Consider the following 13,580-nt stretch of genomic DNA (forward strand, 5'->3'; position numbering starts at 1 on the left):
TAAACTTTTTCATAGGTATGTATTACAGGAAGAAACATAGTATATGTAGGGTTTGATACTATTTGTGGTTTTAGGCATGCACTGAGGTCTTGAGATGTAGCCCCAAGGTCCAGGGGCACTGTTATTCTAAGAAGAGTCAAACCCATAATAGCTAGCTTTTGAAGAGCATGTACTATGTGCCAACTGTTATAATTTATATGATTTGTCTTATGCAATAGGATAATAATTGTTCCCTGTCTATGTTGTCAGTGCTAGTGACTTATGTTATTTGTTATGTCCTCGTTGCTCCTCCTGCCCTGTCTCTAGAGCTTGGCCTTCAGTATTAGCGTCTCTGGCTGTATCTCAGGATGGCTGTTCTGAGCCTTCTTTCCCCATGACTGAGGGTGCTCAGATGTTCACTTACCAGCTCACAGATCAGCCCCCTCTGTCCATGAGGCATCATGGGAGAGCCCCTCTGCATGGAGGACCCTGCCCTTCCCTCTGATGGTTCCTCCCATTCTGCAGGAGCTCCGCACCTGGGAGGAGGAGCTGACTCGGGCTGCACTCCAGCAGAAGAACCAGGAGGAGCTGCTCCGGCGCCGGGAGCAGGAGCTGGCCGAGCGGGAGATCGACATCCTGGAAAGGGAGCTCAACATCATCATCCACCAGCTGTGCCAGGAGAAGCCCCGGGTGAAGAAACGCAAGGGCAAGTTCAGGAAGAGCCGGCTGAAGCTCAAGGATGGCAACCGCATCAGCCTTCCCTCTGGTCAGTGGCTGGGGGCCTGAAGTGGGAGGGGAGTGAGGAGCCGGTGTGGCAGGAGTTTGTGGGACCCATGCCCGAGTGTCACCTGTTGTCATGGGCCATTCTGTTCAGTGGAAAGACTGGCTTGCTGAAAATCTGCCCCACTCCAGGGGAACTGCCGGGGGTGTGAATGAACACAGTGTGAAGACAGACTCGCAAGGTCCGGCTGCTGGAAGCATGGCAGCCTACCCAGGTGCATCTCACTTCAGACAAACCTGGAGAAGGAGGCTTCTTACAGGGAGAAAATTCCAGGACTGTGTATGTGAAACTAGAGGAGTCTTGGCTCTGTACAACCCATCGCCCCAAGGTTTCTTTACTTAATTAGTTCTCTGAGGATAGTTGAGATTAGGTTTAGTGCATAAGAATTTACATCATAAGGTTTACACATAACCTTTCAGAAATGCACTGGTTGAATAAAGGTCCATCATTTGTGTTACTGTAGCCTAGGGGGAAATGCAAAGAAATATAAAATAAAATCTTTGTGATGTATAATATATCCGTCAAGGGAGGTGAGAGCTTAAGTATGTTTTGTTTTTAATGGACACAATATCTTTATTTATTTATTCATTTTTATATGGTACTAAGGATCAAACCCAGGGTCTCACACACGTGTGAGGCAAGCGCTCTATACCACTGAGCTATAACCCCAGCCCTTAAATGTGTTTTTATGTAGATAAAAGTGCTCTGAATCTATAAAACCCCAGGAAGCAAGCTTATTAGAAGTGTAGGAACCAAGGAAACATGGTCTGATGAGAGCACCTGTGGAGGATGGTAAGCCTAGGACGGTGGCTTAGGCATAGACAAGGGAATTCATCCACTGAATTTGAGAGGGTGTGCCCACAGAACATGTTTGCTGTTTTCTTTTGTACATTTTTTTTTTTCTCTTCACATAGCTTAGAGTCTTTAAGCACCTTTTGAGCATCTAGCCTGTGCCAGCATATTGCTGTGGGCTGGGGATGCAGGTATAGAAGCCATAATCCCACCTGCAAAGGGACCACAGTTTATTGGGGAGATCAGGGTACAGACAAGGAGCTGAGTATCATGCCTCTCTGATGGTGAGGGGCTGAAATTCAGAGAAGTGGGTTTTACATTCTGTGTGATGTACCATAACTGCCTTTGGATGATGTTGGAATCAAGGCAACTTGACCACCTCCCTTGGTCCCTGGATTCCCTGCTCTGCCCACACTTAATGAGAAGCATTAGTCTCCCTGCATTGATCCCTGAGAAGATCATCTGAAACAGAGAATTTTGAGTTCCAATCCCTAGAATAATCAACAAACTCTCATGAGCTCAAAGCTGTTCTCAATGTGTAATCGCTCCATCTGTATACACTAAATAGAGAGCTTTATAAAGACTTGTCTAATGATGTTCACTCAGATAATGAATTTTCCATCAGTTCATACATTCATCTTGCCATGTCCCTTAGGAAAAAAGAGATGGTTCTGAAAGAGAACATTTCTCAAGTAAACAGATCTTTTCAGGGAACTGAGGCCTGTCTCTCAGGCCTGCCAGAAGACGTCACCTCTCTTAAATGAGTTTGATGATGGGATAAGGCTAATGCACACTCCTGTGTTTGTCTTTCCTCAAGCAGATTTCCAGCACAAATTCACGGTGCAGGCCTCCCCAACCATGGATAAAAGGAAGAGTCTTATCAGCAGCCGCTCCAGCCCTCCTGCAAGCCCCACCATCATTCCTCGCCTTCGAGCCATCCAGTGTGAGACTGTTTCTCAAATTAGTTGGGGCCCCAAACACACCAGGGAACCTGTCCCCTGCTCTGTCCAACCGCCAGCTGGTCCAGGCTTGCTCCATGCATAAGTTCTGCCCCCTACCCCCTCAACAGACGTATATACATGTACATATGTACACAGACCCTCAGCCCTACCCTGTCCCTCTCCATTAACTTTGCTGCTGCCTTCTTTACCTTTTACTCCTGGTTAAATATCAGCAGAGGGATTTCTGGGTGCTGAAGGATCTTCAGTGAGTTACAAAGCAATCTGGAAACTGGTGTATAATGTAAATATAGGTTGTTGGTATCCTGGCCTAGGGACCTAATGTACTCTCTGCCCTATTTGGGACATTATTGTTTTTCTTTTGTCCATGTTTCCTAAGGAATGGCTTTTCCAAAGTCATTTTCTTAGCTCCTAAGAAAACTTGCAAATACTGTATAGTGGGCCAATCTTAGGCTTATTTTGTTTTTACTATAGTATTTGTTTAAAAAAGTACACACACACTTACACAGTATGTTTGTATATGTAAATGTGGGTGTATATGAATGAATGGTTTCCCAATTTGAAGATAGATTTCACTTAAAAATCCTGGGTTTCTGACCTTCCTTGAGGATTCAGATCACATTAGAGGGTTTCTTTTTTTTTTTTTTTCCATGTGACCAGTGTTGGCTGGAATTGATAGCAGTTTCCATATGCTTCCTATTTTGCTTCAGCGGCCTCAGTTCCCTATTTTTTGGTAGTTGGCTCACTTCATTCATTTCTCATATGAGCCATATCTCTATAGTTTTCCATCAGAAGAGAGTTCTTCCTTCTTTATCTTTTCCTTTCCCTCTCCCCCTCTTCCTGACCACCTTCTCCAGAGCCTGGAAAGCCTCATTTTCTTCTTTCGAGACTGTCTTTCAATAGTTCCTTTCTTCCACATTTTCCTTACCCACTGTCTCCCCCAACCCCACGTTAACCTCTTCATTCCCCCACCATGCAATTCCACCCAACAAAACAAGTTCTTTCAGTTACATCTGTTTGGGAAGTTTCTCCATGTTTTTATTTTGAGAGTTAAATGGTTGGTAGCTGGGGACCCCGTTGCTTTCTTGTAAGGGTCCCTTAGGCACAGAGTTTCTGGTGAGGTCTAACTTCCTTGCAACTCTGAGTTGTTCCAGTCTGTCTGGTGGGGCAGAGGGTAGTTTTGATGGGGCCCTGTCTGTTCATTTCTCTGGATCTTATCTAACCTTTGTTATGCACAGTGACACCAGGTGAAAGCAGCAAAACCTGGGGCCGGAGCTCAGTCATCCCAAAAGAGGAAGGGGAAGAGGAGGAGAAGAGGGCCACAAAGAAGAAGGGACGAACATGGGGGCCAGGGACACTTGGGCAGAAGGAGCTTGCCTCAGGGGATGAAGGGTAAGAGCCAGATGATGTGAAATTCTCTCTAACGTAAAGATGAGTGCATCATTTAAAAACATGAAATGAAATACCTTTTGCTAGCCAGGCACCGTGGCACATGCCTGTAATCTCAGCTACTTGGGAGACCAAGGTAGGACGATCATGAGTTCCAAGGCCAGCCTCAGCAATTTAGTGAAAACTTGTCACAAGATTAAAAAAAAAAAAAAAAAATAGGGGCTGGAAAAAAAGGGCTAGAGATGTAGCTCAATGGAAGATTGTCTCTGGGTTCTATCTTCAATGCTGCAAAAAATAAAACACCCTTTTTCTGTTGTGTATTCAATTGTAAACCTCGTGGTCTTTACAATTTACAGTTTTTTTTTCCAATCTACTGGTTCCCAGGAACCTCCTAGGATAGGAGTTAGCAAACTTTCTTCCACAAAGGGCCAGATAATAAATATTTTAGGCATTGTGATCCATAAAGTTCTGTCACAACAGTTCAACTCCTCTTTTGGAGCAAAACAGCCTTGGACCATGGGCAATATATAAATGAATGAGTGTGGGTGTGTTCCAGTCAAATTTTAGGAGAACAAGGTGTGGGCAGGATGTTGCCCACCAGTGCAGTTTGCTGATCCCTTCAGAGCAAGGAAGAAATACAGGAAGTTCTGTCTGACTCTTCTACTCATATCTGGCTCTTCCTCTTAAAGCATCCATTCATAATTAAGAGAACAGAGAGCAGGGGTTAACAGGAGGCTCATTCTGAAGCAGGGGCAGACAGAGAAACCAGCACTGATAGAGGTAATAGGCCATGAGAATTTCTTTCAGGCCTCACCCCAGAGTCACACTGACTACACCCCATGGTAAAAGCCCAGGGGGCCTTGGTGCTGTGAAAGAACTGTGTCCTCACTTGAGTGCTTGAGGCCAGAGGCCAATTTTCCCCTGAGTCTCAGTGCTTCACAGGCTAGGCACTCATAGTGTAGTAGTGGAGGGCTTGGCTGCTGACTCTAGACTGCCTAGCATGAATCCCAGCTCCACCCAGCTTTCTGTGTGAGCTTGTATATTCTGTGGATTGAGGATGATATCAGTACCCATCCCACTGATGGGTAGCTGATGTGAAGGTTTTCTGAGTTCTTCTTTGTGAAGTGCGTAAATAATTTGCTGGCTTATAGGGAGCCTGTATACATACTGGCCAGGGTGAGTATTCCTTACCTTTTGTGTAGTTCTGTTCCATACCCGAAGCATGGTATCACAGTTTTAACTTCTTAGTATTCAACTCTAAGCCAGTAGTGTTTTATTCTAAGTGTGAGAGAGTCCAGCAGTCCTCTTCACCATTACATAGTGACTTTTCAAAGAGTTACTAAGGTTGGCTATTAGGTTTGCTAATCTTTCAAAAACTAAAATTTTCGTATCTAAAATCTATTTCCCCACATCAGATCTGAATTCAAGGTGAAAATAAAGGATTGACTTTCTGAAGCCAGGCTTCAGAAATCACTGGATGCCTTTGAATAGCAAAGTTAGACATGTAGGGCAAACGACCTATACTGTGTGTGGCTTCAGGATGAATCCACAGAAGACAGCAAATCACTCTATTCTACCAAGTTCTGTAGGAGCTGGAGCTTCCTAGTTGGTTCTTTGAGCACTGAGCAAGACAGGAGTTGAGCTGGGTTTGAGAAACTTGCTGACCCTGAGTCACTTGATATTTCTTCTTTTTTTTTTTTCTTAATATTTTTTTTAGTTGCCTATGGACCTTTATTTTATTTACTTATATGCAGTGCTAAAAATTGAACCCAGTGACTCACACATGCTAGGCAAGTACTCTACCATTGAGCTACAGCCCCAGCCCATCACTTGATATTTCTGACATTATAATTCCAAATACCGTTAGCCAGGTTGGTTGTAGATTCCAGTAGTTTCTTTGTTTCTGCTTCATTTAAAGATACTTTTTGTTGGACACAGTGACTTACCTGTAATCTCAGCTGCTCGGGGAAAAGGATCACAAGTTCAAGGAAAGACTCAGAAATTTAGTGAGACCCTTTCTCAAAAAATAAAAAGGGGTAGGGATGTATTTCAGTGGTAGAGTGATTCTGGGTTCGATCCCCACTACCTAAAGAGGGAAAAAGATACCTTTTATCTTGGTATTAAATTAAACATATTTCACATTACAGAATATCAACTTGTACTTTTCTTTTTCCTTACATAGGTTTGTCCTCATACCTTTTTTGGGGGAGGGGGGTACCAGGAATTGAACCTAGGGATGCTTAACCACTGAGCCACATCCCTGTGGTGAGCCGCTTCTGCAGATTATGGTCGCCATTGCAGGATGGCGCTGGCTCCACTGTGGTCTGTGACAAACAACTCCTTGTTTGGGAGAGTTGGTGCATGGTTTTTCAGCACCCTGTGAGAAAGTTCCACGTGGCAGCTTCGCATTGGGGCTTGGGATGCTTTATTAAGGCTGGGAGGGGCATCCAGCCAGGAATTAGAAGAAATATCAAGGGCCTGAATAAACTGCTGAAAAAAGATTCCTGAGTTGCGTCTTCCTTGCGGGCAAGGGGTCGCAACACATCCCCAGCTCTTTTTGTATTTTATTTAGAGACAGGGTCTCACTGAGTTTCTTAGGGCCTCGATAAATTACTGAGGCTGGCTTTGAACTCTCCATCCTCCTGCGTCAGCCTCCTGAGCCCCTGGGATTACAGGTATGTGCCACCAATTACCTCAGAGGCGTGAGAAAACTCATGACTGTTGAAGCAATTAAAAATATCATATATCTCATGATTATATATCATGTATCTCATGATTATCAGTTCCTATTAAAGAAATAAAAGTGGATGTCATCTAGTTCTGAGTAAAAAAATCTCTTTGATGTCAGAATTTTTATTCTTTTGGTACCAGGGATTGAACCTAGGAATGCTTAACTGAGCCACATCCCCAGTTCTTTTTATATTTTATTTAGAGACAGGGCCTCACCAAGTTGTAATTCTCCTGCCTCAGCCTCCCGAGCTGCTGGGATTACAGAAAATTTTGAGAGCCCCTCTCTATATTTCTAATTTTAGAGCCTGTTGATTGAAGAAAATATGTAATGGCAGTAAGTTATCTTGAATTCAGTAACATTAAGTGAGCATGTATCTTCCTGCTTTTCACAAATGGTACAGCTCTCTAGGACACATACACACTTGTCTCAGGACAGCTTAGTTATCTGGATTCACAGACCCACCCTGCAGTCGCCCTGGGACCTTGGTCCTCCAGATAGGAGGGCTTGGGCCTGAAGCAGCTCAAACAGGCCATCTTGTTAAGTTTCCTTCCTGGTGTGGAGTTTGCTGACTGGACATGGGGAGGTGACTGGCAACATAGCTCAAGCCCAGCCTTGGGATCTCGGCTATGGGAGAAGCTGAGCAGAATGCGCCTCACTACTGATTCTCTTTATCATTGAAGATCCCCTCAGAGGCGTGAGAAAGCTAATGGCTTAAGTACCCCATCAGAATCTCCACATTTCCACTTGGGGTGAGTCTAATCCTCACCCTTTCACCAGCTATGCTGGCAGCAATCATCCTTCCATTTCCTGTTCTCATACCCTATAGAATCAGGTCTCATCACTGCAAAGGCTGAGCTGACTTTTTTTTTGTTTTTGTTTTTAAGAGCAATACCATTGTGCACTTTGGGAAATTTCCTGTGTTGATCTGTCACTTTCCTGACCACTCCAGTATTTGGGATACTCCTGGCACCATGGCTATTTATCCTTTAGTCTTGGGCACTGGTGTTGACTTGCTAATCTGGATTTCCTTGGACCCAGAGCTGGAAGTGATAAAATTACCAGTTGGAAGTCCCAGGCTGTAGGTTTAACAGCGGGCTCCTCCCTGGCTCTTTATTTTGGTTGAAACCAGTGGACGTTGGGAGGTACTTGAATCCACTGGTATGTCTTTCAGCACTTGAAACATCTTGCTGAGGTCAAGGGAAAAGATCAGACCTTCTTTTGCGTTCAGAGTGGCCTGGGACTCAGGGGAGAGTGAGCTTTTGTTGAATGGGTCTTCAGCATTAAAAAAAGAGCCACCTTTGATTATTCTGTGGGATCCCCCAAACCACCACAGTATATGGATTCCTCAGTGTTCCTGTTTACTGTCCTCTAGGGAAGAAGACCAGTGCTTCCTGCCTCTGACTCCTCCATCATATTAGGGGGTTTGTGGGATACCCAGTCTATCCTTGGTGAGATGCTGGCTTGCTGAATGAGCTGATCACAGGGATTTGAGAGCAAGCTGATATCCTCTTTCTCTCCATCCCCACACAAACCGAGGGCCTGAGTACAGCATAAAGTACTACCCACATAGGTCTGTCCCAAAGTGCACAGGGTTGGTGATGCTTTGTTGGTTGATTTTTTTTTTGCTTTTTGAAAAATGTATGGCTTTGAAAGTGGCCTAAGCATGCCAGGAGTTTGAAAGGAGGATTGAGAAGTGGCGTGAGTGGGGCGGCCCAGCCCATTTCTGCTGGATCATCTTCCCATGCTTGCTTTGTATTGCAAGTATTGTCTTTGCATTGCGGTATTTCTAATGTCACGAGTGTGTTGTGTTCAGTGGTTGTGGATTTTCTCCCTTAAGAAGGGATCAGGCGGGACCCCCATTCACTGGGCAGTCCTTATTCTGTCTGCCCACCCTGCCCCCCAGCTCTCTCCACAGTTCCACAGCATGTGAGGAGGGTGGGTCAGACTGCTGCTTTTCTTTCCCTAGAGCATGTACACTTCTGTTTGTGCAGAAGGTGGGCTCAGTGAGATGCTGCCTGGACCCTAGGCCCTCACTGAGATCAGGCTGACAAGGAAAGGCATTTCCTCAGGCCCTTGGAGGCTAGGTGAGGAAAGTGGCCACTTCTGACAGTCTTCTCATTTCTTCTTCTTCAGCCTCAAATCCCTGGTAGATGGATACAAGCAGTGGTCGTCCAGTGCCCCCAACCTGGGAAAGGGCCCGAGGAGTAGCCCGGCACTGCCAGGGTTCACCAGCCTTATGGAGATGGGTAAGCATTGCTCTGGTCTTTGTTCTCTCCCTAGTCCTTCAGGGAATTCTTGGCCATTTCCAGGACTGTTTAAGGACCCCTAATACTGCTTAATGGTATTTGTCTTAGCTTTTACTCAACTCCCACCCATTCTGTCCTTTGTTTGTCTGTTCTGTACCCGTTTCATCGAGTTTCTAAATCACAGTTTTTTCCTGCTGTCATGGAGCCTGCCTTTGGCTTCTTATCCCAAGGGGTCAGTTGGAGTCTCCTTAGGGCAAGAGAAGGGTGAGGCCTTGAATCAGGCATTTCCTGTCCCTGACTCTATGGATAGGGGAGCCCACAAAGTGGGGGGTGGAGATGGAAGACACTGCAGCTGTCCTCCCAGGAGGCTTACCAGTGTCATCCTCTGATTACTGAATGGTGGGTAAGTTCTCCAGGCTCTCTCACAGGTGATATTCTTATCTCTGTAGATTTCTAAGGTCATTCCATCCATGGAGCCAATTATAGGGGATTCTAATCCTTTGTGGAGACTAGTCTTAAGTTGCTGAGCTGCCATTCTAGAAATCCAAAAGTCCTTCCAATTTTAAGGTACGAAACTATTAGGAATGTTTCTGTTCTATCCCGTGTTCTAGAGACTCGTGCTTTATTTGTACTAAGGGTTTCTGTGGGACTCAGTGGTAGAGTACTTGCCTAGAATATGAGGTCCTGGGCTCAATCCCTGGCATTGCGTGTGCACACATGCGCACACACACACACACACACACACACACACACACACACGTGAGGTTCAAAGAAGTAGCAAATTACAGATCTTCTTTCCTAAAAATAGGAAAATGGGCTCCGGAATGTGGATTCATTTCCCCATGTTGGTTGCAACTGCGTGTCGGGGAATACAGCCCTTTTGGTTCCATGTCCATTCCAGGTCCTGCCCGTCAGGCCTTTTGACTTTGGCATCCCTGATACTGAGTCAGGAGGCCTGGGGTCAGAGGAAAGGACCAGATTCTTCTTCTTGCTGCTTTGTACCCATTTCTTTTTTTCCTCCTCCACTCCTCTCATCTGCACAGAGGATGAAGACAGCGACGGCCCAAGGAGTGGAGAGAGTCGTCTACAGCATTCACCTAACCAGTCCTACCTCTGTATCCCGTTTCCTCGTGGAGAGGATGGGGATGGCCCCCACAGTGATGGAGTCCATGAGGAGCCCACCCCAGTCAACTCAGCCACCAGTACCCCTCAGCTGACACCAACCAACAGCCTCAAGCGCAGCGGTACCCATCACCGCCGCTGTGAGGTGGCTCTGCTTGGCTGTGGGGCTGTCCTGGCAGCCACAGGCCTAGGGTTTGACTTGCTGGAAGCTGGCAGGTGCCAGCTGCTTCCCCCAGAGGAGCCCGAGCCACCAGCCCGGGAGGAGAAGAAGAGGCGCGAAGGTCTTTTCCAGCGGGCCAGCCGTCCTCGACGGAGCACCAGCCCCCCTTCCCGAAAGCTCTTCAAGAAGGAAGAACCCATGCTGCTGCTGGGGGACCCCTCCGCTTCCCTGACGCTGCTCTCTCTCTCCTCCATTTCTGAGTGCAACTCTACCCGCTCCCTGTTGCGCTCCGACAGCGATGAGATCGTGGTGTATGAGATGCCAGTCAGCCCCGTCGAGGCCCCGCCCCCGACCCCGTGCACCAACAACCCCCTGGTTAATGTCCGTGTGGAACGCTTCAAGAGAGACCCTAACCAGTCCCTGACTCCCACCCATGTCACCCTCACGGCCCCCACACAGCCGAGTGGTCACCGGCGGACTCCTTCTGATGGAGCCCTTAAGCCCGTAGCTCTACAAGCCAGCAGGAGCCCCTCCAGCAATGGGTTGAGCCCCAGTCCTAGAGCAGGTGAGTTCTGGGTGCTTCCTCTCTCCTCTGTCTTTTGTGCCTCCCAGGGAGTGAAGGTGTAGGTGCCTCATTTCCTCTTTCTACAACTGGATCTGAGTAAGCCCCATTCCACCTCTTACTCAGCCAAGCAAGAATTACCCATCTGAGGTCAGGGAGGTAACCAGGGTTGGGATGGGGCCACAGGGCAGGGATCTTTCCTGGCAACCAAAAGAAGACAAGTGGGTTCTTGGAAGAATCAGACCTGGTACCGCACTGTCATGTCCAGGCCCTGGGTCAGGGTAGAGCACTGCTGTGCAGGCAGTGTCCAGAAGGGGCAGGAGTCTAGCTTCTGGTTATTTCCGGAGGGTACCATGGATACTAGGAAGGAATGCTGCGCTGCAGGTAGGAGGGCGTTTTCTGCCACGTAGCTGGTTGCAGGTCTCCCATTACAACATCAGCTCAGACACACTCATAGGAAGGCTTCCATCTGTCAGCTCGCTTGTCAACACTCATCCCTGACTCACCTGCCTCAGCATACATGGACACGTGTCCAGGTGAGTTACTACCCATGTGCACACACTTACCTGCCACATCCAACACCTGGGCATACACACACTCAAACCCAGGTTTTCCCTGTCACCACCCTTGCTCCCTGGAATATCTCAGACTGACTTAGAGTTGGCTCCAGTCCAGGAGGAGAAGTAGGGAAGGCCATACCTTTAGTGAGACTTAGGTGTCAGTGACAATTATATTTTTACCATTGACTTGACCTTCCTCTTTATTAAGGCTTTTGTATTCTCAGATATAAACCCTCTTTGGGAACAGAGACTCTACTTAGACTTCTGTTCCTATCATACATTTATTAAATGATGAAGAATGAATGACAGACATTTCCTTAAGTCAGGGGTCAGCAAACTGGGGCTTTGCAGGTCATGCAGTTTCTCTTGTAACCACTCAACTATATTGCTCTGGTTGGAAAGCAGGCATTGAGTATCTCCAACACATGTTCCATTAAGACTTGATTTACAAACACATGTGGCCCGTTTGTGGCTCTTTTGCCAGCATCAGTCTTTAGTTAATTCATTGCAGATAGGACACTCATTACTATTATTGGATACAGGGACCTTGGCCTAGGTACTGTGGTATCCCCAATACCACGCAGCACACTGCATGGCACATAGTAGTCATAGTAGGCGTTAGGTAAGTATTTGTTAATTCTTGTTATTCCAAGTGCATAGGGAGATGGCAGGGTGGGGAGAGCAGTGAATATCTGACCCAGAAATACAGTGCCATCATCTGATGCTTCTCCCTTTGTCTTCTTGACCAGGAATGTTGAAAACCCCCAGTCCTAGCCGAGACCCAGGTGAATTCCCCCGGCTCCCTGACCCTAATGTGGTCTTTCCCCCAACCCCAAGGCGCTGGAACACACAGCAGGACTCTACCTTGGAGAGACCCAAGACTCTGGAGTTTCTGCCTCGCCCACGTCCCTCTGCCAATCGGCAAAGGCTAGACCCTTGGTGGTTCGTGTCCCCCAGCCATGCCCGCAGCACCTCCCCAGCCAACAGCTCCAGCACAGAGACACCCAGCAACCTGGACTCCTGCTTTGCTAGCAGCAGCAGCACTGTGGAGGAGCGGCCTGCACTTCCAGCCCTGCTCCCATTTCAGGCAGGGCCGCTGCCCCCCGCCGAGCGGACGCTTCTGGACCTGGACGCAGAGGGGCAGAGTCAGGACAGTACTGTGCCACTGTGCAGAGCTGAACTGAACACACACAGGCCTACTGCTTATGAGATCCAGCAGGAATTCTGGTCTTAGCGTGAAAAGGGGCACGGGCAGGCAAGGGGGAAGCAGGAGGAGATGGAGGGAGCTGGCTGGCACAGCCCTTTCTCAGAGTTGGGCCCCCTGAGATCCAGCCCTACTTCTTGCACTGAAAATGCACTTTGAAGATGGAAGGGATGGAAACAGGGCCACTTCAGAGGGTCTCCTGCCCTACAGGGCCTTTCTACTCATGTCCACTGGAGGGGCTGCGGCCATCAGCTCTGGCTGTGTAGGGGAGGGAGGGGCGCGTGCATGTCCCCCACCCTCCACAGACTTCCTCGCCTTTAGGGTGACCCTGCAGAGTCATCCAGCCAAATCTGTCTGCTGCTTCTTCTCAGCCAGTTGGGTATGCCCAGAGTTGGCCTGGGGAGGGGGTCCCTTTGTTAGCCCTGAGTTCAACCTTCCCACACACCAGTATTGGATGTTCTGTGATTGATTTTGCTACTCGTCCACTCCCCCTCAGCACCTATGAATTGGAATCTTATTTGATGTGAGATGTGAGCTATCCTGTGTCCCAAGCCCTTTTGTGCCAGCTGAGGACTGGGGGCAAGGTAGCCCAGTGTGGAAGGGCGGATGGACCTGGCACTACCTATCTGCACTTCCAGGTCCTCCGTCTATGTATCTGAGCACACAGGTGGTAAGAGGAACTGACTCAGTGAGAATCCAGGAAAGGGGAGGGAGTTAGGGAAAGTATAGTCAGGTTGCAGCGAGGAGGGTGGTGGAGTCTGTCCTTGTTTGTTTGTTTGTTTGTTGGAAACACTCAAGGGCAGAAACCAGCATCTGTTGCAGGGCCCCCATCTGCCTTCCTGGGGTCAGAATACGGTCACACCATGTGCTGCAACAAACATATGCTCATCCCAGGAATAGCTGCTTGGTCTGCTTCCTGGTGCCAGTTCTGAAGTCAGAGAGTTCTGTGTTCATCTCTTTGGTTGTCAGATCTTTATGTGTTACGCCCTTCCTTTGGTCTTCCCACTAATCCCTGCAATCAGTGGGCTTCAGGTCATGTGGTTGGTTGGTAGATATCTCCTTGTTGCCCCAGAACTGGGGTAGGCCCTAGACACT

At 47.7% G+C, this 13,580-nt stretch overlaps 1 protein-coding gene across 3 annotated transcripts in view; it reads left to right on the top strand.

The window, feature by feature from the left end:
* Map3k9 (mitogen-activated protein kinase kinase kinase 9) overlaps positions 1-12,520 on the top strand; it is a 67,733-nt gene extending 55,213 nt beyond the window's left edge. Inside the window, exons 6-13 of one of the 3 annotated variants that reach the window (XM_076848120.2) lie at positions 505-745; positions 2,373-2,495; positions 3,750-3,903; positions 7,312-7,380; positions 8,765-8,877; positions 9,286-9,310; positions 9,904-10,724; positions 12,031-12,520. In XM_076848120.2, coding sequence (XP_076704235.2) covers positions 505-745; positions 2,373-2,495; positions 3,750-3,903; positions 7,312-7,380; positions 8,765-8,877; positions 9,286-9,310; positions 9,904-10,724; positions 12,031-12,515 — 2,031 coding nt within the window. In that variant the 3' untranslated portion in view covers positions 12,516-12,520. The remainder of the gene's footprint in view (positions 1-504; positions 746-2,372; positions 2,496-3,749; positions 3,904-7,311; positions 7,381-8,764; positions 8,878-9,285; positions 9,311-9,903; positions 10,725-12,030) is intronic. The other 2 variants (XM_076848121.2, XM_076848122.2) reach the window with 2 other exon arrangements.
* The last annotated feature ends 1,060 nt before the right edge of the window (positions 12,521-13,580 follow it).

Source organism: Callospermophilus lateralis, chromosome 3, assembly GCF_048772815.1.
Source record: "Callospermophilus lateralis isolate mCalLat2 chromosome 3, mCalLat2.hap1, whole genome shotgun sequence".
NCBI lineage: Eukaryota > Metazoa > Chordata > Mammalia > Rodentia > Sciuridae > Callospermophilus > Callospermophilus lateralis.